This window comes from Coenobita brevimanus, chromosome 22, assembly GCF_032717465.1.
Source record: "Coenobita brevimanus isolate Jiangsu-jjx chromosome 22, ASM3271746v2, whole genome shotgun sequence".
In the NCBI taxonomy this organism is placed as follows: domain Eukaryota; kingdom Metazoa; phylum Arthropoda; class Malacostraca; order Decapoda; family Coenobitidae; genus Coenobita; species Coenobita brevimanus.
In genome coordinates this window covers 38,835,817-38,862,735 of record NC_136975.1, presented here as the reverse complement: position 1 = coordinate 38,862,735, position 26,919 = coordinate 38,835,817, and the positions used below count along the sequence as shown (strand labels likewise).

Genomic DNA, 26,919 nt, shown 5'->3' with positions numbered 1-26,919 from the left:
ACGGTGCCATGTCAGAACGTCACCCTCGTACTATAAATACTGTACTGTATACTACTTTTTCCACGCCCCTACTCCAGTAATAAAAATAGACAAGACTGACAGGTTTAATGCAATTAATTGGGAAAAACTGACTGTGCTGCCAGTTTAAGACTTCGGGGACTCATCCTCCCAAACAAATGGAATAGTCTGCCTGAACATGTAGCGAACAGCCTGTGTTCATGCATTCAAGAATAGGAACGATCACTACATGAAAGAAGCTCAGAGAAGAGGCAATCGCTATGAGCTCTAGCTTCCTAGCCACTTGACCATCACTAAGGTATGCAATCACTGTGGTAAGCACCACCACACACTCAGCATGCTTTTTCCGCACAAATGACGTCTTTGGTACCACTCTTTTTGACAGTGCATTGATATTTTGCACATACGAAGGGTTTACTGTACATTATTTTCCTACTGGCCTTGCAACCAATACAGGTCCATGCAGTTAGTAATTGGACATTCATGGGTGTGGCCACGCCATTTTTCTGGGTGTAGCCACATACCATTTGAAAAAAAAAATGTTACACTATGTTATGAAATACAGAGGCATTTGTTATGATGTATTGCACATTGTAGTAAGTGGTAGTATACGCGTGAAAGCGTCGCTCTCTCGCACCAGTAATCAGTAATATTTCGTACTCGCTGGCAACATAGCTGAATCCCATCTGGTACGCATTAATATGCTTGATACAGGATTAACTTATCTCTGCGTATCTTAAATACCACACAGATAAAGACTCATCACGTAAACTGGTAAAAAGGAACTTCCGTCGACTGTACCTCTTTCTTTTTGCTGAAGAAAGTGTGCGACAAGATCCACCATCCTTTGTCATATGTGTACTTTGTATACTTTGCAACAAAAGAATTTCAATAAATGAGACTATCATTAGAAGTATATGGATCACGGGATGCGCCGAGCGATCTTCACTTGTTTGTTTACAAGATACTGGGCGAACGAGACGACTTCGGTCCTTACGTGCTCCTTCCCAGTGAGCCGCGCAGACCCGCTGTCCATCAGGAGTTAGCGCAAATCATCCTAACATCATGAAGGTCTTCAAGGATATTCTTACGGGTAAGTTATAGCATGGCATTCATAGTTACGTGAGAGATGGTATGGAAAGGTGAAGGATGTAGAAAATTAAAACAAAAAATGAAAAAGTAGGGCACTGAATTGACAGACAGTCACCCTTGTCAGTGTTATAAGTATAGTGTTATTTTGGGACATTATTGCTGTAGTAAGTTAGACTAATTAAATGTAGCTAGTTGTATTGTAGACCATTGGAATATGGTCTGCCTGAAATGTAAATCTAGGGAAAAAGGCGAGTCCCCTGACTGGCTCATGTATGACGAAATACGGGTCTTTGTCCGTGTTAAATTAACATTTGTATTGTTATATAAAAGATCCTGGGTTTTCGAAATTTTTTTTTACCGAAGACTCGTCTTTGAACCATGGATCTCGGTTCCTGGTTGGTAGTGGACAGTGTGTAGGCATTGCATCACTTTATTTTTTTTGAAAATAGGGCCTTCAGTATTTTGAACTGGATAATTCTTGGATTAACAATAGGATAATTGAAAACTGGAAGACGTGAGTAATTGTACTGCTTTTGGAGAAGTAATGAAGAGGAAATATTAAAAAGTAAATTGCATGTGGCCTGCCGGTAGGTAGTATTGATTTTTGGTGTGGGTGGGCAAAATAGTGATGCCTGTTTATCACAAAGTTCTTGCATTTAAAGTTGTCACTCTTGGGGTAGTAGTGAATTGGTTGGATAACTAAAGAAACAGAATTACTTATCAAGTGAGTTCTTCCAGGTTTTATCCTATACATTTCAGTTTTACATATTTTTTGCTCAGTAGGCCAAAGGAACATTGCCAATTATTTTCCATATTAAATGAAGGAGAGCTGCTGTGCTTGTAATATGCAGTTATATTTTCTCTGCAGTCTGATTATCATAGTATATAATAGCTGTGAAATGTGGATTTTTTTTGTTTTTTTGTTTATTACAGTCGTATTGATTTTTTTTTTTTTTCTTTCGCTTGGGGTAGGATTTACCCTTATTTTGAATGATTGAGAGATTAATTTTCACTGCAAATGATCCCAAACCCCTTAATGGCGTTGAAGTCAAATATGATAAAAAAAAAAAAAAAAAAAAAAAAAAAATTGACAAGGGGAAGGATTGACCCTTATTTTAAATGATTTAGAGATTAATTTCGACTGCAAATGCTCCTTAATCTCTGTATGGGGCTGAAGTCAAGTCCGGAATAAAATCCCCAAAATGGAATGAAATACGCTATTTTTTTCTTGTTTTCACAAGATGAAGGATTTACCCATATTATGAATGACTTGAGACTAATTTCTGCTGCAAGTGATTCTTAATCTAACCTAACCCCTATATGGGGTTGAAGTGAAATATAAAATAAAAACTAATCTAATGAAAAAATTTCTTTTTTTATTAACTCTGACCAAACCTAAACTAACCTGACCTAACCTTATCAAACCTAACCCCTAACCTAACAGATTAACTTACCATAGTCTATTTTTTCTTTTTAAATTAAAACCTAACCTAACCAGATTTAACCCCAGACTTAACCTAAATTAAGTGAAAGCCACATACCGTAGAGTAGAAGTGTTGTTTCGGCCTTAAGCAGGTTCAACAGTACTGGTGGTAGGGGATCTGTGCTACGTCTTGACCATGTTCACTTTGTGGGGGATAAAGTTTTGCTTCCTGGAAAAGGAAGGAGTGGAATTCTTTTCCCTGGTATTGCATTATGAACAGATACCTTGCCAGGTACTGTTTCAGATGGTGTGCCTGTATACCAGGGTGCTTGACCCACTCCTTCAAATCGTGCCAGCACTGCCCAATTGTCCGTGTGTGCACGCAGTTATCTTCTAATGTAACAATTAGACGAACAGTCTTGACATGAGGTCTTCTTGAAAATGAGCGCCTCTCTCCGAGACAGTTGACAGAGACAGTGTTGAGTAAAATACTGAGCCCTCATTGGTTATTGTAAAACACATGCCACTTAAGGGCCAATTCCCGGTCACATGGACAATGGGTCAGGTAAAATATTGAGCCCTCATTGATTCTTTTTAAAATGCCCGCCTCTTGAGGGCCAATCCCAGTTGCCAGGGCTAGAGTAGTTCCAAGATGACAGTCAGGTGGCAGTATCTTCGGAGCTCGTAATTTTTGGTCCATCATAGGGATAAGGTCGTGGGGAATTATTAACCCCACGAAATTGAAAACACCTTAAAGACACATTTGCGAAGGAAGTGTCATAGAAAAGGCCCCCCCCCCAAAAAAAAAAAAAAAAAAAGGAATTTGTCATAGAAGGCCGGAAAACCCGAATGGCTTGACTGTAATAAATGACGTTAATACCTAAAATGTGGAAATGTGTAAGTTTGAAGCCCTTGATTATAGATCATCATTTTACACGCATTGGCAAATGGGTGCCAACCATGTTGGCTTTTAGTTTGATTCAACTCTAAGTTCAGAACATCACCAGTCATTTCATTCTCACTTATATAGCCCACTCTGAGATGGAATTTTTTCCTTTGTTGCTTTCATGTTTTTTACTTTTTCATTTTTTAAATTAACAGGTTTTAATGTATTTAATTTTACTTTGAGACAGTTTTGTTGCAAATGGCTCCCACCCTTATGGGGTTGTTGTCAGAAATGGAATAAAATTGACAAAATTGAAGTGTCCCTTGAAGTCAGATACAGAATAAAATTCAAATAAATTAAAACATTAAAAACCTACCTGAATTGAACATAATCTGCCCCAACTAATGTATCATAATGAAACAAAACCTTGTCCTAACAGGGGTGGCTTTGCCCTTCCAGATCCCCCCCTCCCCAGTGTCATTAATCAACTCAAACTTAACCTTGAAACCTGGTCAAACCTTGAAAAGCAGCTTACTGTACCCTAGGGAGAAGGTGTAGTTTAGGCCTCTTCAGCCTCCTCGGCATCGCTGGGGATGGGAGCAATCACAGGGTGAAGGTTGAGCATCAAGACTGGAGAAATTACTTGCAGGATGTTATTGAAACCTTGGTAAAGACACATTATTTATGAATAATAACTCTCATGTGAAAAATTAATTTGGGTCTGGACTTCGGCCAACCTGCCCCCAGAGCACCCTACCTATGCCGATCTAGGCACCATCAAACATAAACATACAAATTTAGGAATATTCAGTGCATGTATTAAATAGAAATAAGCAATGTTAAGGGATCTCACCTTAATCCTATGACGAAATTGCTTAAGTGAATGGAGTGGGGTGATGTTGGGAAGAACTTAGAACCTCTCAGCATTCGTTATTCCCAAACTCTTTCGTCAGCTTTGAACACTTCTCTCCCTTCTCAACACGACGAATGAGCTCCAAACGTTGACTGTACGACAACGGCGGCGCTTCTTGATGCCGTACTGCTTAGAGCGCTTCACTGGGGGGTCGGGAGGGACCATGGCAGGTAGGAGGCGGGGGGAAGTTGCACAAAAAAGGCAGTTAGCTCTCGTACTCCACGGCGACAGTCTGTAGTGTGCGGACTGGCGGGACAAGAACAACAACAACATTGCAGCATTAATATGAACACTTGCCACCAGGGACCCGTGGTGATTGGTTGTTGGGTCACGATTTTCAGTTTGAATGCAGTGGTTTACGGTTCTCCTCGGAAAAGGCCTTTTGGGTGCCTAGGTCCGCGATTTTCGTGATTTAACAGTGATTTAAGGTTGGCGGCAAGTAGCCGTGATTTACGAATCCTTGATTTATGAACATGCGATTTACGAGGATTGAGTGTAGATGCATGCATAAGAAAGGAAAAAAAAAAAAGCAATAATTTGATTCCGATTTCTCTTTTTAATGTCCTAGCTTATCATTACACATTTATCACACCATTATAATTATCACATTATCATTATACTTCATCAAACTTACCATTACAATTTTGGCAACAAACAAATTCTTTTGTGGAAACTCTCCATTTCAATGGAATTTATCACACCAGCCATGAAACATATGCAACGCATTGCCTTTCATGTACATTGAAAGTAACCACACCTGGTTGTGTGGTGGGAAACGTTTGGACCTTGCTGGTGCTAATCAGACATGCTAGCCTGGGCTGACCCTGACTGACACACCAGATAACAGGAACATATGGGGAAAATACAAAGGAATTCATAATAATAAGTAATCAGTTGTCAATCATGAAACATACATGCACGTGTGTGTGTTCATTGTGAAGGAAGTGGGGGGGAGGGGGAAGCTAACCAATATTGTCGCGCGTAGCATTGTGTGTTCGTAACACAACGTTGAGGAGAAAAGAGACTTATACAAAATTTGAATAGAAAGTACTAACTATAAGCAGCCTCAAACTATTGGGTTGAAAAGAATTAGTGCAAAAAATATGCAATGCACTGAATCATGAGTTATGTGTTATGTGCAGTGACTCCCTAACTAACTAACAAACAGGCAGATAAGTTGACCACGAAGGGCTGGCGGTTGTGTTTACCCAGAGTAAATGCTTGGAGACGGACACTAATCAGAGGTAGGCCTACTAATCTGGGCAGGTAGGGGGAAAAAAAAAAAAAAAAAAGTGCATCATATGTAGTACAACATATAGCATTCTCCAGCTACTTACGTACAGAAACTGATAGGTACAACATGTGAAATGAACAAAGTGAAGTGTAATTATATGTATATTTGGGAAGAAGTTGAAATAATATGAAACAGGTATGTACATCAGGCTTGATAACTCTCGGGGGTCTGTTGGGGTTGGAAGGGTAATGAGGAACAAAGAGGGAGGGATGGGGTGGGGTTTGGGGTTGGGGGACTAGGCTAGATATACATTTGGGAAGAAGTTGAAATAGTATGAAACAGGTACGTACATCAGGCCTGATAACTCTTGGGGGTCTGTTGGGGGTTGGAAGGGTAGTGAGGGACAAGGAGGAAGGGATGGGGTGGGGTTTGGGGGGGGGATGAGGCTAGCAGGGAGGGAGGAGGGGCAAGAGAGGGTGGGAAGGGACCCAGGTGGTGGTGGGAGGAGAGATGCAGGTGCGTGGAGGGGTGGGAGAGTGATGGGGGACAAGGAGGGAGTGAGGGAGTGGAGTAGAGGGTGGCATGGAGGTGGCCGAGAGGGGGGTGCCCCCTCACCGCCCAGGTTGGTCCAATCTCCCCCTCACGCCACATCAGGGGTGAGTTCTCATTGGCTTGAAGCGATGTATGTGCCTTCATCGCTAGCTTCCTTTCTGGTCATTTTATAGCCGCTGTTGTAGACGGCCATCGTTCTTCTCCTAGATCTATCAACAGTGGTGTTCCTCAGGGCTCTGTCCTATCACCAACTCTCTTCCTTTTATTCATCAATGATCTTCTAAGCTGTACATCTAACCCTATCCACTCATACGCTGATGACTCCACCCTTCACCTTTCCATTCGGTTCTCGCAACGCCCATCTCAACAGTTACTTCAACAAACAAGGGATGAGGCTAAGGCACACCTAATGTCTGACTTGGCTCGTATCTCTGACTGGGGTAAAAATAATATGGTTGTTTTTAATGCATCTAAGACTCAGTTCTTACACCTATCAACCCGACAAAATCTTCCACAGGTATACCCACTAATGTGTAATAATATTCAGCTTAATCCTGCATCATCCTTGAACATGCTTGGAGTTTCATTTACTCGGGACTTATCTTGGAAAGATCATATTACATCTCTTGTAAAACTGCTTCCAAGAGATTGGGTGTGCTAAGCCGACTCCGCTCTTTCTTTACCCCTGCACAATTGTTGACTCTATACAGGGGTTTTATCCGCCCCTGTGTGGAGTACAACTCTCATGTGTGGGGAGGCTCCCCACATACAGCTCTTCTCTATAGGGTGGAGTCAAAGGCTTTTCGTCTCATTAACTCTCCTCCTCTTACTGACTCCTTTCAACCTCTGTCTCTTCGCCGCACTGTTGCATCTTTATCTCTTTTCTATCGCTACTTTAATGGTCACTGCTCCTCTGAACTGTCTGCTTGCATTCCTCCACCTTTACGACGGGTGCGTAGCACCCGTCTGGCAGCAAACTCTCATCCCTTTTCTGTCCAACTCTCTAATGCAAGAGTTAACCGTTACTCGCAGTCTTTCATTTATGCAACAGGTCAACTCTGGAACTGTCTCCCTCTGTCTGTATTTCCTGCTGCCTATGATCTCCAGTCTTTCAAACGCAGTGTGTCCAGGCATCTTTAAATGATCGGATCTTGAATTTGGCTCATTATTGTATTTTGTTTTTCTCTTGGAGGGAACTGTTACTGCGGGCTCATGGCCTTTGGTTCCTTCTTCCTCGCATTAAAAAAAAAAAAAAAAAAAAAAAAAAAAGTGCTCCGCAGTTTTTTATAGGCCCCGTTCAGTTGATGGGATTAGGCATTTTGGCATAAAACTCAAATTGTATCGGTTGATGCAATTAGGATTTTAGGGGTTAAACCAGTACTAATTTGGGTCAGTTCATCTACTGTAGTTGTTCTCATGTTTTCAGTCTTTGGATCCCTCTTTTTTTCACAATAAAGGGTTGCAAGCTTTACTGATTTGAGGGAAGTGTAAGAAAAAAGTAAGGCACACTGTGGAAGTGATAAGTGAAAGGAGGGTGAAGTGAAACATTATAATGACAGTGAACTAATTCTTTGAAATTAGGTAATGAAAGGTCATCCATACCAAAAAATTCAAGTGTCCCACTATACCATATAGCAATTTCTTAAATGCATAGCCTGTGACTTAACTTACAACAGTTAAGAGTGATTTTGAAATTAATGAACACAACCTGTGTACTGTACTTCTTTTTCTCCAATAGGTGATGAAATGTTCACTGATACCTACAAGTATGAGTTAATCGACGATGCCTTCTACATGGTGATTGGCAAAAACACTACTGTGACTGAAGGGAACATCGAATTGGCTGGTGCCAACCCTTCTGCTGAGGAGGCAGATGAGGGCACAGAATCCTCCTCTGTATCAGGAATTGATGTTGTGTTGTTCATGCGGCTCCAGGAGACTGGCTTCGGCAGCAAAAAGGATTATCTTACCTACATGAAGGGTTATCTTAAAGCGTAAGTTCTTAGTTGGGTTCTTTGTATGTAGATAAGTTTGTAAGCAATCTGAAATTGTAAGTATTGTACAGTACTGTAGATTAATTTTGAGGTGTGGTTGCCTTTCAGATGCAGTAGGTTATAGATTAAATGAATTTTTGTTGGGGTACAGTATGTGGATGAAATGCTTTAACTGCAATTTATGAACTTTGCATTATGTTTTAAAAGCAGACCATTTATACAAGTATGTCTCACTTTTTCACCATGACGGACAATATGGCTTCTTTAACCCTTAAACCGCGGGCTTGTTTAGCTTTGACTTGCGGCTCCCGTGGGCATATTCGCGCTCCGACAGACTCTCTAAAAATATTTGCCAAAAATCAGTTATTAGTCCTGGAATATTAAAATCACATATGCTTATGGCACATACCTTCAGCTTTCTCCTTGGGTGTTTGTGGAGCCTTTGTTGAGTACCGTAGGACTTGTGGAGACCTCTGAAGTTGGGTAACGAAGTCTCCACTTTACACTTCCCGACAACTCGTAATATGATTACCACAGCCTGATATTATTACTAGAAACACTAATCTATGATTCTCAAATAGTTTGGAATCCATACTCCCCCCAAAAAAAACACTGTGAAAGCAATGAAAATTACGAGGGCGTATGACCATCCCACTTCCGATCATTTGCCGTTAGTGTTGTGTATTATTCATAAAAACACTAACAGTTTATATTTATGTTACTATATAACACTTATATATATCTACAGTCTTTATCCATAAGTTTCCTTCAGTAATAGTAGTTTATTGTCACTGTAGGGATTCAATTTCTTTCAGTAAAATACGTAGCATTCACTTTCTCGTCCTGTATACTAGCATTGAGAGTGAATGTCACTTTCACCTTCATTCTCATAACTCATAGTATTCATACATGCTAGAGTGAAACTTTCACTTCCATTACTCCTAGTATATATACTCGTATTCTTATAATACCACTCATTTACATTTCTATTTACGTTCTCTATTTTATTTACATTATTTACATTTCTATTTTATTTACACTGTGTTATGCAGTCACTTGAAGTAACTTATAAAACTATTTTCCACTGTTCACTTATATTTATATTCATTGCTTTCACTTGCTGTTTACACATTATTTACAATTCCACTTGCACTGTTTTACTCAATAAAAAGATCATAGTCACTCTCTATCAATTGTCAGCCCTTTACCTCTTTCCACACGAGGTTTAGTAGGGGGTAAGGGTCACAGGGCCCTTTGCATGGGGCTAGAAAGCGGCAGAAGTTAGCAGCAGCAAATCAGACATACTCCCACTTTCAAAGACGACATTGAACTGATAGTAGTGGCCTCCTGCCGCCTGGCTAGGGTGAGTGCAATACTACCAACTTCAGCCCTGTGAGACCTGCTAATATATAGCAATGAAATGATTGTCAGGAAACCAAGACAATACATAATAAATTAGGTAGTTCCAGGTGAATGTAAATATCACTTAGGCTTCTCCCTTCCCTCCTTATATGTATATTTATTACAAAAATAGATTATGCGGCATATTTAAAGGGGAAATAAACAGCGAAAATTAGCGAACGAGTGCATGTGAGGTGTTGTCAGGTGATAATTAGCCATTTCCAGGTGTATGGCACTATCACTTACCTTATTTCTTTTTTGTATATATTATTTGGTATAAGAATAGGGCATAGGGCTTATTTCAATGGATGAAATCACTGGAAAATTCCAGGGAAGATTTACTTAGTGTAGAATACAGTGTGGTGGCTTGCAATAATTAGGTAGTTCCAGGTGAATGTAAATATCACTTAGGCTTCTCCCTTCCTTTCTTATATATATATTTTTATTATGAAAATAGATTATACGGCATATTTCAAGGGGAAATAAACAGCGAAAATTAGCAAACGAGTGCACGTGAGGTGTTGTCAGGTGATAATTAGCCAATTCCAGGTGTATGGCACTCTCACCTTATTTCTTTCTTGTATATATTATTTGGTATAAGAATAGGGCATAGGGCTTATTTCAATGGATGAAATCAGTGAAAAATTCCAGGGAAGATTTACTTAGCGTAGCACGGCCGGGCAGGCAAGAGGATAGGGTAATGGAGGGGAGGTAGGGAGGGGAGTTAAGAACGGGGAGAAATGGCTAAATTGTCAACAATGGATGGGAGTACAGATGAGATTAGGAGTACTGACTAGTGTTGGACATTGGCAGTATTGATAGATGATACAAGCCACCACTTCAAAGCCCGGGCGAATTCAAAATAACACAGAATCACAAAAGTGTCGCCCCGCAGTATGATCCCTTGCTCCCAAGTGTTGCGAAAGTGACGCCCCGTGGTTAAGGGGTTAAACATCTCCTTTGATAATGTTCAATAAGGCTTATCTTCAGCAACCCATTCACTAATTTTCTCACATAGTCATATTGTTAAGGCCTTAATCTGTCATATCCTCATAAAATTATTGGGGAGCCATGATGACATTTTTCACTTTTCTCACCCCAGGCATGATACTGAACCACTTAAAATTTCCTTTTTGTACAAGAAACTTGTCAGCAACATAAACACACATCATTTGGTAGCTGTCCTTTCGCAACATAGGTATGTATTGCCTCTCACAGTCTTGCCTTTATTATGTCAGGTTCTGCTTTTTACAAATTAATCAGACCTAACTCTGAACCTTCCCCTGGGAACCACCCATGCAGAAATGTCTCCAAACGACATTGCTCCATCATGCCTCTTCCACACTCATTGTTCCTCCTTTCCCTTATGGCCTTTCACAGTCTTATCTGTATTTTGTAAATTTCTGCGTTTTACATATGTATCACACCTAACTCTGAACCTTCCCCTGGGAACCTTGTATGCAGAAATGTCTCCTAACTACGTTGCTCCATCATGTCTCTTCCACACCCATTGTTCCTCCATTCCCTGTAATGATGCTATGCAGCCGTTGCAATCTTTCATGCTGCTTAGGAATCTTTCAGCAAAATCCTAACCCTCCAAGTTTTTCACTTTGTCAAATCATACTCCATACTCCCTTCCGGAAACATCCCAACAAGGAATGATTTGGACAGAACTGTCTCCAGGTTACTCTCTCCTGATATACTTTACTGGCTGTTATTAGTTGTCTTCATTATTCTCTCAAGTATTTTGTTCCATTCTTCAATTCAAACTTTGTTCCTCTTTCAACAGTGGGGAGAGAGAAGTGGGGGGAGGATGAGGTACAACCACATGAATGCATCCCTCTATAGCACATGGTTAGTGAGAGAAGAGGATAACACATTGGAATGTATAAGTTAGTGTTGCAATAGATGGGTTCGGCATCACTGTATGACAACTGAGAATGGTGTATAACAAGAGGTGTGGCATGAGATGTTAGAGAAATGATTCCTACCAGTAACTTGTAATTGATTGGACGTGTTAAGTCACAGATATAAATGTGTTAAGAAGACTGCTTTGGAGGAAACTTGAGATATCTTTCATGGAGACCTGTAGGGTAGGGGATAGAGTAGGGAAATGGTTTGATTGCAACACATGGAGAGCATTTATTGAGTGAAAATACTGACACATGTTAGCATAGTCAGTCGTCTCTGAATGTAATGTTTCATACTAGAATTTACTCTTGTGTTCTATCCTTTCATGCACCAGTATTTTATGTTTATTGGCACTCTTTATCATTTTCTTCCTGTCCAGACCTTTTTCAATGCACTTGCAACTTTCTTCAGACACTGCATCATATTGACAAAAATTTTTTTTATACTTTTCATAATTTGGGTTAACTCCTGTGCCTGCTGTCCTTATTTTCAACACACATTTTCCCCTCAGATTCAAGAGTTAAAGCAACATCACTCTGCCTAACACAACTTTCAGCATGATTTACACATGCATTGCCACCATCATGAAGTTACCTGTACTCAGCAAACAACCTCCAACATTGAATGGCACTATCTGCACTATCCCCAAACTTAACAAAGACCCCACATTACCTTCCTCACACTCCTCTGCACCCCCTCCAAAGTCACTGAATGACTGGTATTACAACTAGTTACACCTCACACCCCGCTATCCCCATCACAGCATGGTTTTAGGTCAGTACAGTCCACAAACACTCTTCTTACAGATCTTATGCTGAGAGTTTTTGACAGCATGACTTCAGCTAGGCCACCACATAGAACACTCCTAGTCACACTAGACATTAGCAAAGCATTTGCTGCCATCCCCTGCCACACCCTCACAAATGAAATATTCAACACAAACATGCACAATAACACATAAACTATTTAGCTGGCAGATGCGCACATGTAATATTTGCCGGTCAGTCTTCGAACATCAGAAACTTCACAAATGGCGTCCCCCAAGGATCTGTTTTGTCCCCTACTCTCTTTAACCTGTACATGCATGACATACCCGCACACCACAAATACACGTAGCTTCCTGTGCAGATGACATAACAGTTACATGTACACACCAAAATGCAAACACAGCCGCACACATCCTCCAACCTAACCTCAACACACTGCACAAATGGTTCACAACAAACAGGCTCAAAATAGCCCCATCCAAATCTACAGGGACCCTTCTCACAAACTGGACAGCAGAACATACTCACATTCCACAGCTCACCATAAACAACACTGCCTTACCCCCCTCCCCTCAAAATCCTTGGTGTAACAAACAATACATCAGTGTCATTTAAACAGCACATAACAAACATTAAAGATAAATTAGCACCAAGACTCAGTGCCTTGAGGTCACTTTTCCATACAACATTTGGACACAACAAAGAAACCACCACCACAGTATGCAGACAATATATATGTTCAATGATGAATTGTGCAAGCCCTGCTTGGGCTTCTAACCTTATTAAAATACACTACAACACTCTGCAGACAGTACAGCACAAGGCCTTAAAAATAATCACCGGCTGCACAGCTACTACATCCACAGACCACCTACACGGAGACACCAAAGTCCTCGAAGTCAAGGATCATCTATGCATAAGAGGCACCCAGATTCTCGCCGCAGCCTCCACAAACCCACACCATCCACCACTACATGGCAGCACATCCACACACACGAGGGAACATCAATACAACACCAAGCACACGATATCTTACACGAATACTGTCATCTCTTCCCCCTCGCCTGCCTCAGCCCAACTTCCAGAATCATATCCATACTCGGATCACTCGCCACTCCATTCAGTCACTCAAAGACAACACACAGCTGCATGCATGGCCTCCTGATGTCCACCCTTCTGAATCCCATCTCCCTTGTGAGGACAGGGTCCACCTGGCCAGGCCGAGATGAGGGCATCATCAAGCCCTCTTGAGTTATCAGAAGAGACTGGATGACTCCATTGCTGATGCCTGTCCAGGATGCAACACAGCACCTCATAGTATGAAGCACATAATGGAAGACTTCATTGCACGCAATCACTTACACCAGCAACACAACATACACTCCTTGAGAGCTCTGTGGGAAAGCCCTGTCTCGGCCGTGGCCTTCCTTAGGGACTCAGGGCTGTTCGGCCAGACTGCCTAGGGAACAACTACTACTACTACTACTACTAATATTGTACACTGTACTGAAAGCCTGCCATAATCCCTCTCTGTCCAACTTACCTTAAGCTTTCTCAAAAACTGAATGTAACATAAGTTCAAATTCTTAGAAACATTTTTTAGCCAAACCTGAAACCCATGTGCTTCTAATAGGGGTAAAAAAGTTATGCAGGATGGATGTACACCCTCATTCTGCTCTGTTCAACCCCTCCTTTCTGAATCCACTCTGTTTCTCATTATCTTTTTTTCTATGACATTTTGTACCTTACTGTACATAATTCCTGGTGTGTTCGGCCAACTGTTCTCCCATTAATTCTTTCCTATCTTCCCTTAATACAGTACAAAGGAACTATCACCACCTTTCTTCAGTCTTCTGACACCATCCCAGTAACCCATGATAAGCTGCGTACTTTATGTACATTGACTGCCTGGTAGTAGTGTTCTTAATAATGAGCAGGAGCTTTGCTGATTGGTGCAGAGTTTTGTGGATGTCAGCAAGTGTCATGTTTTGAGAGTGTGATGAATGTTGAGAGAGGTTTTTCAGTGTGATGTGTTGAAGCTGGAGAGAAACTTGAATTGGTAGGGAGTTCATGCACCTTGATATGGTACGGTAATTGAAAAGAAAGGTAAATGTGCAATGGCAGTGGGAAGAAGAGCTGCACAGGGAAGGAAGGTGGCTGGTGCCAAGGAAGTTTTGCCATAAAACTTGTATAAGTTTGGAGACTGCAAGAGGATTGCATGGTGTGTAGTTCTACACAAAATTTGGATGTGAGATATTGATATGGCATGACAATGAGAGTCAGGGGTTACAGTAGTAAAGATGGGTTTACTGAGGAAGTTGATGTGGATAAGATGTTTTCAGGAAAGATATGGAGTGTGAAAGTCTGTGTTAACAGTAGAGTTAAAGTTAGGATGTGCATAGATGATCATTGGGGGATAATTTGTCAATAGCTGTTGATGGTATCAAAGGTATTGTATACATGAGTGAGTAAGAGGGTGGGATAAGCATGATAGGGCAAGAAGATGAACAAGTATGATAAAAGTATGAGAATCTGGGATTTTGAGGCTGATGGGACTCAGTAACTGATAAGGAATCAAACTAGTTGGATGAATTTTGTGTGGAGGAATGCATGACAGGTGGGCACTCATTTTCTAACTTTGTAGTCATTGGGATGGTTGTATAATGGATAATGTAAAGTGCATGTGTGTGGAGGGTCATGCCTATGAAGGAAAGTCAGGACTCCGAAGGCTTGAATGGTGAGTAGATTAATGTGTGGCCTATTTCATTTAGCATGCTGAGGTTTGGGTCTCCCTGTTTATATTTTCCATACTATCTGAACCCTGCTTTGCACTGTTTTAGGACAATAATAATAGTTTCTGTCTGAATATTTTAGTGTAGGAAATCCTTGAACTGAAAGGGTTAACTTCCTTTACTTTTACACCCTAGATTTTAAGGTCGTATTATTCCTGTTTCTGTTGTTTGAATCTCTTGAGAAACAAAATTACTGTATTTTGTTTCTGTCTTGAGAAACAGAATTACCGTACTGTATTTTGTTTATTTTATTCATGGTGTAATGCTTCTTCCTTCCCCTTTCTCATTCCGTCTGTGTCTGCTGTCCTCTCCTGTATCTATCTTTCCTTCCTGTTACTTTATTATTCATTCAGCTTAAGGTGGCACTGCACAAGTGACGGGCCAAATGGTATCCTGTGACCCAGGAAACCATTTACAGTACTTGGTGGTAACTACTATATATAAACCAAATTTCTTGGAAAAGTGGTTTGCCCATTAAGGTGGTGGAGAGTTCACACTTACTGCAGTAGATGTTTCTGAAGATGATAGTTGAAACAAAAATATCCTTGAAAGGCATATATTCTGACGAGGAAGTTCATCTACTCATATAATGCTGGAAATTATCAAAATACAATAGGTCCTTTGGTTTGCGAACTCTATCTTTGCGAATTCCTGTTTTGCAAGGTACACTCAAAAGATACTCATTTTAAAAATTCGGGCGAAAAATGAGCATTTTTCTCACTACTCTGCCATGTGGAGGAGTAACCTCATGTCGTCATCGTGTCTGCTGCATCAGAGCCCGCCATTTTTTACACTGCATTTCACGTGTGCTCTGACCCTCGCAGTTCCAAGGTGTGTATAGCAATATCGGAGGAGTTTCACCCTGCACCTGTATCATCATGGCTCTGCCAGTCAAGAACAAGAATAAGTTTGGAGACCTAATTGAAGATGATAGAGATGAAGAAAGAAGGTAAAGGTAACTCTGCCATTGGTAAAGAGTTTAGTGTTGGTGAATCAACTGTGAGAATTATTTTAAAGAACACTGATCAGATCCTGCAGGCAGCTAATGATTGTAATGATTATAATGATTACTGTTCTTATTTAAAAATTTATTTATGTGTATTTTATTGTAAAAATGAGGGAGTAAAGTCAAGACAGAGGTTAGGAAAGTGTTCTTACCTGCCTGAGGTGTTGACCAATTTACCCATAATTCTTGTATTCTGTGGTTCTAACTTTGTGAAATTTCAGTTTTGCGAGGGTTTTTGTCAACTAAAGTATCGCAAAATTGGAGGCAGTGCTGTATATCAGGTACAGCGTGTCCTTGATACAATGAACTAACTAAAACTAACTAACTATTGCCAGACGCCATAATCCCGTAAGGGGTGGCCATTTGACTCTGAGTTATTTGTTTTACGGGGAGGGGCACTAACCCTCCACCAACCCACTTGTTGACACGTAGGGAACACGTATGGTTTGGTTATATGGTTACCACCCAGCGTTGTAAATGGTTTCCTGGCTTACAGGAAACCATTTGGCTTGTCACTCAATGTAAAGCCACCTGTAAAGGAAAGAAAAGCAATAAGAAGTGACAGGAAAGATGGAAGAAATAGGAAGAGAGGAGGACAGGCACAGAAAAAGAATGATAAAGACTAAGGAAGGAGTAGGCAGCACTACATCAAGTGAGTGGATGATGGTCGCCACCACCTACCACAAATACAATGAACTGCTGTACAGTAATTGGTAGCTACCAGACCCTTGATGTTAAAGTCGAACACCATGTTGTCAGGTGTTGTGGCATTTGATGAACAAAGATCATTAAATATAGAGTGTCGTTTGCCTGTACAGTTGTATACAGTAACATACAGCTAGGTCTAAATGGCTCTTTTTCTTGATAAATGCTCTATTTATGGCTCCTGTCATGATGCTGGTCACCCAGAGACTGATGTGGCATTCTTGGGATTTGGAGGAGTGTGTGTGTGTGTGTGTGTGTGTGTGCATGTGTGTGTGTTGGGACACCACGCTGGTTGGTGTTTCCAGCGTGTCCATTCTTTTACCAAATAAAAATTCGTTTAATGAACATAATGTTCGGCCAGTTCAAGGTGGTCGTTAAAACCAGCATTCGTTAAAATAGGGCTCTATGTATTGAGGGTTTACTATTTATTGATTAGCAAGTTGTCTGTCTTGTCAGTTAAATTTAACTTACCACTGTTGATGTAATTCTGAAAATGGCAGTTCAACAAAAATTTCTTTGGATATGGTATGTTCATCTAGAAAGATATTTTTTATTCATTCATTGCCAGACGCCATGTATCCCAAATGGGGTGGCCAAGGGCATAGAGTTAATTGTTTTACAGGGAGGGGCACTAATCCTCCACCAACCCCACTTGACACGTAGGGATGCCAACAGCATCTGGTGTTCCCAGGCGGTCACATATCCAAGTACTAACCAGACCCAAGGTTGCTTAAGTAAAATTCATTGCAGGAATTAACAGTATGTGTCAAAATACAATAGGTATTGTCATTGGTTAGTTGTATATATCTGCATATTAAATGTTGTTTATCAATTTAGGTTAAGTGTCAGCTGCCTCACTCATGTCCCTTCACACATCCTGATTGCTGAGTAATAACCAGTGGCATACAGTGTTAAAAGTTCATGTGTTGATTAACAGGTTGAAATAGAAAAATGTTATAGCCAAGCAAAAGTGTATGAAAAGTCAGTACTGTTTCAGGCTATCACAACTATTTCCATACAATTGATACGGTAGATCAGTGTCCCATGAAGCAGTGGAGTGTAAGATCACAGTTTTTCTGCAATTTATCGTGGATTTGATAACTTGTAGGCATGACGTAATGGGACATACTGAGACCATACCATACTTGTTTGTTTTGAACTCCAGCTTAAATTGTGACCATTTGCTCAATTTCAACCATTTATACTTTTGTAGGCTGAAGCAGAAGCTGGGTGAGAACAGTCCCGAGGCTGAGAAGCTGCCCGGGATTCAAAAACCTTTGACAGAGATCCTCAAGAACTTCAAGGACCTTCAATTTTTCACTGGGGAGTCCATGAGCCCTGATGGGATGATTGCACTGGCTGATTACAAAGAAATGGATGGAGAGGAACGTCCTGTTCTTTACTTCCCCAAATTGGGCCTGTTGGAGGAGAAGCTATGAACCCACGGGTGTAGTAACTTCTAGATTTTTAATGTAAGTAGTGCCTTGGATACAGTAGTTACAGTGCCCCAGTTGGAGTGACTGCCTTCATTGGTTTGATCCCCAAGAGGTGGCTGGGGATTTTTTGGTAATGAAGTGTTCCCAGGGGAAGTAGACGTTGTTGACCCTTGAATGTTCTGGGCTGGTGTAGCATAGCCTAAGGCTGATAACACCTAGAAGGGTATGGTATGGGAATAGCACTTACTGTAGTGCATGTACTGATAAGAACTGTAAGATCACATCCTAAGTTGCCCCTGTGGCATTGGATTGAGTTTTGAATTTTTTTTCATTATAGATTGATTTTGGCATTTTCCCTAATTTTTTGAAGAGAACAGGAGTACAGGTACTTGTCCTTGCTTATTAGCACTGTCACTTTTGTAGTGCAGCATGTGCATTGCATGCATGCACATAAGGGTGAATTACTGTAATTATTTACCGTACCATTAATTCTCTTCCTCCTCCTCTAAGCCAACTTTCCACAGTTAATTGGGGTCAGTGCTGGGTAGGGTCTAGAAGTAGGAGTGTAAAAGTAGAACGATCTGATATGCCCAGTGAAATTTACCCGCATGTCCATTTACATAGCATTAAGCATTTTGATTGATTATTTTTTTTATTAATTTTTTTAAAACTAGCTAAGATGCATTATGTATGTTTTGAAATAGGATAATCATTAAGCAACATCGTTAATCTTTATCATATACATGATGCTTTGTTTGTTTAGAACTGTTGTTTAATCCACAAAAAAGTATAAACTTCACTCCCTGTTTGGGATTCCCAGGAGGGCGTAAGGAATTGGAGGTGGTGATTGATGATGATGATATAGGACGAGAGCTGCCTTACAAAGTGCTGATGAAGGGAGGAATTACAGTGTTGTATTAGCTGATGAAGGGATAAATTTTAGTGTTGTATTAAAGATAATGGCTAGTTATCATGAATTCATTACTCTGTCAAGGGGGCAAACTTTTGTCACTTTCCTCCATTCTTAGTTGTTAACCTATTGCATCACATCCACCACAGCTCTGTCTACCTCCTAGCTTACTGTGTTGTTCCTCTCAAGACACAGTTGTAACACGAAGCACATATTTTAGCATTTCCTCTTGTTGCCTGAACTCCAAAAATTCTCTGAATCATGTATTTAATGACGCTGATATTTTTCATTACATTTGAAAATTGTTGTACTGTACTTGTTTATGTGTGTCAGATTTTTTTTCACCTGACGGCAGCTTTCCATGGTACTTGATCTTGGTTCGGTGATTTCTTTAAAATTGTGCATAATTGGTACCGAACGTGGCACTTGATAAAGGAATTGCGTGATAACGAAATCACAGAACCTATAGGATTTTCGTAATGGGGAACTTTCAGAGTGTTGTCTGCTACCTACCTGGCAATCCTAACTTGGTCCTTTGCCAGAATTATAACTAGCTGTTGGGACTACATATATCTGGGTAAACTTAAACCTCATACACACCAAGATACAAAGTTGTGCAACATTGTCTCTGGACTGTCTAGCATCTGTCACAGAAAAATCAAAATTTGTCTCACAACAGTCGCTAGACACTGTCTCTGGGTCACGTACACACCAAGATACTTTATTCAACAAAAGTCGCGCGACAATGTTACTAGACTGTTGCACGACTGTCTCAGGAAAGTCTAAATCTGTCGCTGGACACTCACGTGACAGTCCAGAGACAAGTTTCCGGTTGTATCTTGTCTTCCACTAGATATGGGAGACAAGATACAAGTTGCTCGGTGCGGAGGGATTTGGCAACAGATGATTTTTTTTTTTTTTTTTTTTTTTTTTTGAATGCACGCCTCGTGCTATGAGGAGTCAGTATTCACATGTTTTAACATTATTTATGCATAACAGTTGTACATACATTGAATAATTATATGTATATGGTTCTATCCTAATTGATTACAGAGTACTGTATATTTATATACTCTGATTTTGCATAAAAGTTATACATCATCGTTGAAAGATTACACTGCATATATACGGGTCTGTCCTAATAATAATTATGGTATATTTACATGTTTTACATACATTGTTGAAAAATAATGGGTACGTATATGGTTCAATTACGACAGTTATTAGCTTTAGTGATTCCACTGTTGGTTTTGGCAGTTATTTTTCACACACACACACACACACACACACACACACACACACACACACACACACACACACACACACACACACACACACACACACACACACACACACACACACACACACACACACACACACACACACACACACACACACACACACACACACACACACACACACACACACACACACACACACACACACACACACACACACACACACACACACACACACACACACACACACACACACACACACACACACACACACACACACACACACACACACACACACACACACACACACACACACACACACACACACACACACACACACACACACACACACACACACACACACACACACACACACACACACACACACACACACACACACACACACACACACACACACACACACACACACACACACACACACACACACACACACACACACACACACACACACACACACACACACACACACACACACACACACACACACACACACACACACACACACACACACACACACACACACACACACACACACACACACACACACACACACACACACACACACACACAAAATTCGATAGGGATGAGTTCCATAAAAAGTGGTTGAATAACGAATTCTTCTAATAATGAACTGATTTTTCCCATAAGACTGTTAAGAAATAGGGGGGTAAGGTTCCTGGCCACCTTCGTCATTCAGAAAATATTCATTAAAGATGGAAAAATACTGGTGAATATGAACGAAAGTGACACTTGGATTTGAGCTGTCTTCTTACAGACCTGTGTTCTCAAGGAAAATTATTTTAATAGCACATACATCTCAGATGAGTGACATTTGATTTTTGATCAAAAAAATACTGGAGAACAAATGAGATATACCTACTTAGCGATATTATAGAAAGCTTCCTGAACGCCTTCGATAGCTTGTTTATTGCCAGTCTCGCTGAGTGGACATGATGTCACCATACCAAACAGTGGAAGCCTCACTGGAAGCGCTGAAACCTAACTGGGGGGGCTTTGCCCCCAGGACCCCGGAGTGATTGTAACCTACCTAACCTAGTGCAAACCAGGATGTGCATTCCATAAAACTTGTGCCAAAGCAATATCGTGTGGTAAGAGCGTTTTTTAATCATTGGTGCAGTCGTCACCAGGGTTGCCATTTGGTGTTTTTCATTACCAAATGTGGACTAATTTGGTAATGAAAAATTTGTTTGGTAATGAATCAGCATGATTCATTACCAAGCGGATTTTTCACGTGCATGAAGATATAGAGGATGGAGCTGGTGGATTGTCTGCTCTCGATTATTTGCAAGCCTACATAGCACGAATATAATCAACATGCTGCTTCTTATTAGGAGAGTGATAATTTCCATTTTTATATATGTAATTATTGAAGAATAAATGCTTGCTTTAAGAATTTGGTTATGAAAAGTTACTATATATTTGGTAATGAAAATTGGGGAGTTTGGTAATGTAGCTGAGTTCAGATCTGGTAACCCTGATCATCACCCAACAATGCAATGGCAAAACACTCAGTCAGGTTGGTCAACATGTGACTGCGCTTGACAGGGGTAATAGTAGGGGTCTTGGGTGAAGCCATGGTGGTGCTGTAGTATTCCATGAGGCCAAAAAGAAATGCAGACAGATGAAGAGGCAACCCAGCAGCACGGCAGAGCACAGGAGACAGGCAGCTCAGCCAGTCTGTCTGGTGGCGTGCAGTTTGAAATGTTGAAATGGCGGGGGTAACCATGTTAAACAATGAAAAGGGTATAGGTTATAAACATTGAAACAACGAATTGTCGAATAATGATTAATGATCTGTCGAAAAATGAGGGCCTGGTGTGTGTGTGTGTGTGTGTGTATATATATATATATATATATATATATATATATATATATAAAATGCCACTCAGGGATGAGTGAGGTTGGTCACTCTCATCTTAAATGTCAGGACCAACTGCCTAGCCCCGGGCTCCTACGCTCCTTATGGGGCAACGTAGGATTGGATGATGGATGGATGTATATATATGGTATATATATATATATATATATATATATATGATCGTTGTGGTGTGGCTGTGGACGTGATAGGAAGTGTTAGGAGAAACACATTGAGGTGGTTTGGCTATGTGGAGAGGATGGAGAGTGAGAGATTAACGAGGATAGTGTATGTGAGTGAGGTGGAAGGGAGGAGAGGGAGGGGGAGACCAAGGATGAGATAGAGAGATGGAATGGAGAGGTATATGAGAGCAGGGGGTGTGGCTGGGAGCAGGGCAGTGAAATGGTGGGGGACAGGGCGACATGGAGGGAATTTGTTTGTGGCCACCCCTTATGGGATTAAGGCGTCTGGCAATAGATAGGTAGATGTGTGTGTGTGTGTGTGTACAAGAAACCATTTGGCCTGTCTCTCAGTGTAGGGACACCCAGAGGCAGGAGGAAGAGAAAGGAGTGAAGGAAAGACAGAAGAGGGAGTGTAAAGTCACGCATAGGCAAGAGGAAGAGGAAGGAGTGAAGGAAAGACAGAAAGGGGAGTGTAAAGTCACCTATAGGCAGAAGGAAGAGGAAATAATGAAGGAAAGAAAGAGAGAAGAGGAAGGAAGGAAGAGAGGAAAGGGCAGACACCCAAAGCAGTGATACATTGAGTGGATGGTGAGTGACACCACCTACCACCATAACCAAATTATGGCACCAGATGGTTTATTGAGTAATTAAGGCACTCAGTGGGATTGAGCTGTGTTGGTTTATATTCAAAGGTTGGTTGGCGTTTAATGCTCATGTAATGCCACTCGGATGAGCAAGGCTGGTCACTCTCATCGTAAATGTCAGGACCAACTTGCCTAGCCCTGGGCTTCTACACTTCTCATGCGGCAACATAGGATTGTAAGATGCATACATACATACTGTTAGAGCAAATATCAGAAACACATAGGCTAATAGAAAGTGATAAGGGCACTGTAAGGAAGGAACATGTACCATAGAGAGACTTGAGCTGTGCTTGAGGTAAGGGGTTCAGAGGCCAGGGAGGAGAGAGTTAGTGGTCTCCACTGCCAGGGATTAACTCTTTGAGTAGGGCCTCATCTTTGAATCCCTCAAAGTCATCAGAAACCAGAGAGACTACCACCAGTGTCAGCAGAAACTAGCTTAGCTGTATGATGATAATGCTTTTGAGCCAGAAAATGCACTATAATGGCAGGAGTGCAGATTTTTATCTCTATAAAAACCAAAAATTGCTATATATAACTAAGTGCATGATAACCAAGGGATTACTGTATCACTTCTGTTCCATAGCTTATCCTAAATCTTGGTCGGCCTTTTTGTGTTCCATCCTCCAGCCACAAAGATGTATCTTTTGTGCCCAATTTTCGTCCTCCTTATTCAGATCACCTCAGTTTTCTTTTATGGATCTCATCAACATGGCCTTCAGTTCTTAGCTGTTCTCTAAGCTGCTTCATATGTCTGCTATTTGCAATTTTGTCATTCAGGGAAGCACCCTACTACCCTCCTTTCAGAAGATAGAGAAGGAATTATGGAATCCTTATATAATTGGGCAGTGCTTTACATCTGTGACACTACATGAAGATGTTTTTCAGCACCAAGTTCTGTTAGTAAAAGGTGTAGAAGGCCAAGGGGATGGGTGATTTCGTAAGTGAATTTGTAAGAAAGCTGAGGAATTCATCATCATAACCATAATCATCATCTTGATCCCATGATCCCACATAAAGATTAGGTATGGTAGGATCAGGGTATTGGAATGGGATTATGTTTATGAGGGAGAACTATAAAATCACATGCCTACAGGAATGGGCCATAAAATAAATAAACCATAGAGAGGGATGGAAGTTTGTAGGGTGTTGCACATGCCGGGGGTAGCAGTCCTCTGTTTTTTTTTTTTTTTTTTTTTTTAGCTTACAACATGTTCTCAACAAGCATCATAAGAGCAGTTTGAAAATATTAAGTACATTGTGGAAATAGAATGCCAGTTGGATGGCGCAGAGAATTTCTAAGAATGTACAATGCATTTCATTGGGCACCGTTGATAATTCAGCTTTTATGCTTTGGATTAATTTTTATTTACTTGATTTTTTGCAACATTCACCTCGTTTATTAATTTCTTTGGTCTGGAGACATACTTTATATTTTATTCTTGGTATCTCCCAAGTGATTTATACATCTCAAGAGAGATGAGGAACTGCAGGGGGTTGACGTTTCCTCCATTAACCCATTTTGTATTAGAGGTGTTTCTTAACTTTTGTAAATTCATCGTGAGGTAGCATTAATCAGTCACAAAAGTAGAAAACCAGGTTGAAGGGGTTAATGGGATGTAGGGCATGGTTGTTGAAGTAGAATGCCTCAGCACCTCTTCATATTTCCAAAGGAATGCAAATACAGGTATATAAAATTGAAAATTTCATTAAGGTCAGGTGCTTTGTTGCACATTTATCCTTTCATAATTGCTGATTTGTGTGTGTTGTGTTAGTGTTTGGGTGAAATTGCAGTATTGGATTTTTCAACTTACTGTACTTTGTTCCCCAAGGTATTTTGGTCTGTAACTATATGCAAATTGTTGTAATGCATGAAAGTTGCTTGCATGCTTGTCTGTTGTTTATATTATTAGTTAGTTGCTTGCATGCTGCTTTTTACTGTATGTGAATTCTTGCATTTGCCTTTTAAGTTGCATGATACTGCATTCATCAAGGTAAATGTTCTGAAGAATAGATTTTGCTGTTTAATTTTTTGTGCCAGTACACCATGTGTAAGTGCTTGATTTCAAACAAACTGAGCTTGGTTGTCCGTAATTCGCATCTAGTTAAGCAAGTGGAATGATTGTTAATGCAATGGATAATTTTAGCTTAAAACAAGTACAGATACCTCAAGCATGTACCATAGGTGAATTTTTTATCCATTATTGAATGAACAGAGCTTCTATATTGCATGGGTACTTTGTGGGAGAATAGTTACATTAACTGTAGCTATGTGTGCTTTCATTGAATTTGCTGCTGCTAATGCTCTGAACCTTGCATCAAGATGTTACCATGTCAGCTTTTCACTTGGTGGTTATGGGTGTGATAGAATGCTACAAGTATTAGCTGCTTGGGAATAATACTGTATGTTTAAAGTGCCCTTTATGGAATTTTGCAGAAAAATCTTTGTCCTTGAAAGAATATTTTACTTTAATATACTGTGTTTCTCCATAAGAGTGAAAATTCATTATTTCATCCCTCCTGCCCCATCTCTTTATTACCCTCTTCTTCTTAGGATAGAATCTTGTACTGGTTTGGTTAGACAGGCTTTAATTGAAGTTTTTAGTGTGAACTGCATTTCATAGTTAATTAATCTTGTCCATTAGTATCAGTAAAAAATTAAATAATTATGTTGAAGTTGTGGTGGGCTCAGGTTCATTTGAACATAAACCTGGTGAATTGCTGGCTGAAGATATCCTCTTCCTGCTGTTCACCTTCCTCCTTTTGTGGGGTTTGGGGAGTTAAAGGATTGTTGTATAATGAGGCTGCAGAGCTGCCTGGTTGATTATACTGATGCCACACATGAAGTTCTCTCCAGAATCATTCAAGAGATAAGGGTGATAAGATTGAGCCATGCTCATATTTCACTTCTAACATAAAGTCTCTCTCTTGCAGGCTTTAACATCAAGGACAACCATGGAACATCAGACCTAATTGGTTTAAATTGCCAGTTATTCCATCTCCTCAATAAAACCTTAAAATTCATTCAGTTTTTACCTTAGATCTAGCCTTTTAAATTAGTCAGGTGGATGAGGTTGAATTTCTGTGGATAGTATTGCAGTGAATATGGATTTTAAGGTGAAATGACCATGCTCAGCTGTGGCAAGGAAATCAGGCACACTCAGATTCATCTTGGTTGTTGAATTGGACATACCTCACTACAAATTTGTTTGATGAATGTTGTAGAATACCACTTTCTCAGCTCATTAGATTATGATTAGTAGATTAGTAGACACCTTAATTGAAAGTGGTTTACAAATTGTAGTATTAATTTTAATGTATATTTTATCCCAGATGGTTTGTTCTTCAGGTACCAGAATGTTTGTGTACCACAGTAGATGGTAATTCCTGATCTTTAACTTCATCAGTTACTACCGGTAGTTTGGATATTTTGCTGCATGATAACATGGGCTAGTTGACCAGAATGAATTCCAAATTTCTTCTTGCTCAGACAAGTTTAGATTTAGATTTTATGGAAGACCTCTGGCTTTCTTTAGCGTGAAATCATTGTCCCCACCACTATGTCCACCAGGTGGAGTGAGGTAGGATCAAGGAACAGAAAACACGAAAGTCGGAGATGTGCCAACTGAATGCTGATTATGTGTATGTACAGGTAATGATAAGGTAGAGAATGTACAGGTTTAATTGTCATGTGACATAACCTTTATTAGATAAAAGATCCGGCATTCTGTGATTAGATATGAAATGGTGAGTGAAGAGTTGATAAACTGTAACTTGTATGTGTGTGTGCATGCACACTTGATGTTAGCTTTTTGTGTATTATGTCTGTTTTGAGTGGTAAGTTAAATGCTGCAGTTTAACAGTTCATAAGGTCTGTGTCGGCTGTGCAAGGCTACAGAATTCAAGCTAGTGTTGAATATT

General features: G+C 40.3%; 1 protein-coding gene across 1 annotated transcript; it reads left to right on the top strand.

Moving 5' to 3' along the window:
* The first annotated feature begins 987 nt into the window (after nucleotides 1-987).
* Nucleotides 988-26,022, top strand: Tctp (translationally controlled tumor protein). The gene is made up of 4 exons (XM_080266786.1): nucleotides 988-1,111; nucleotides 7,857-8,112; nucleotides 17,908-18,166; nucleotides 25,933-26,022. Exons 1-3 carry the CDS (start codon nucleotides 1,084-1,086, stop codon nucleotides 18,131-18,133), a joined length of 510 nt encoding a protein of 169 aa, XP_080122912.1. The 5' UTR covers nucleotides 988-1,083; the 3' UTR covers nucleotides 18,134-18,166; nucleotides 25,933-26,022.
* The last annotated feature ends 897 nt before the right edge of the window (nucleotides 26,023-26,919 follow it).

Bases quoted from the DNA above. Each gene is read 5' to 3' on its own strand.
- Tctp (XM_080266786.1), top strand. From the start codon at position 1,084: ATGAAGGTCTTCAAGGATATTCTTACGG. The intron at 1,112-7,856 runs GTAAGTTATAGC...TTTCTCCAATAG, and splicing joins CTTCAAGGATATTCTTACGG to GTGATGAAATGTTCACTGAT. The intron at 8,113-17,907 runs GTAAGTTCTTAG...ATACTTTTGTAG, and splicing joins ATGAAGGGTTATCTTAAAGC to GCTGAAGCAGAAGCTGGGTG.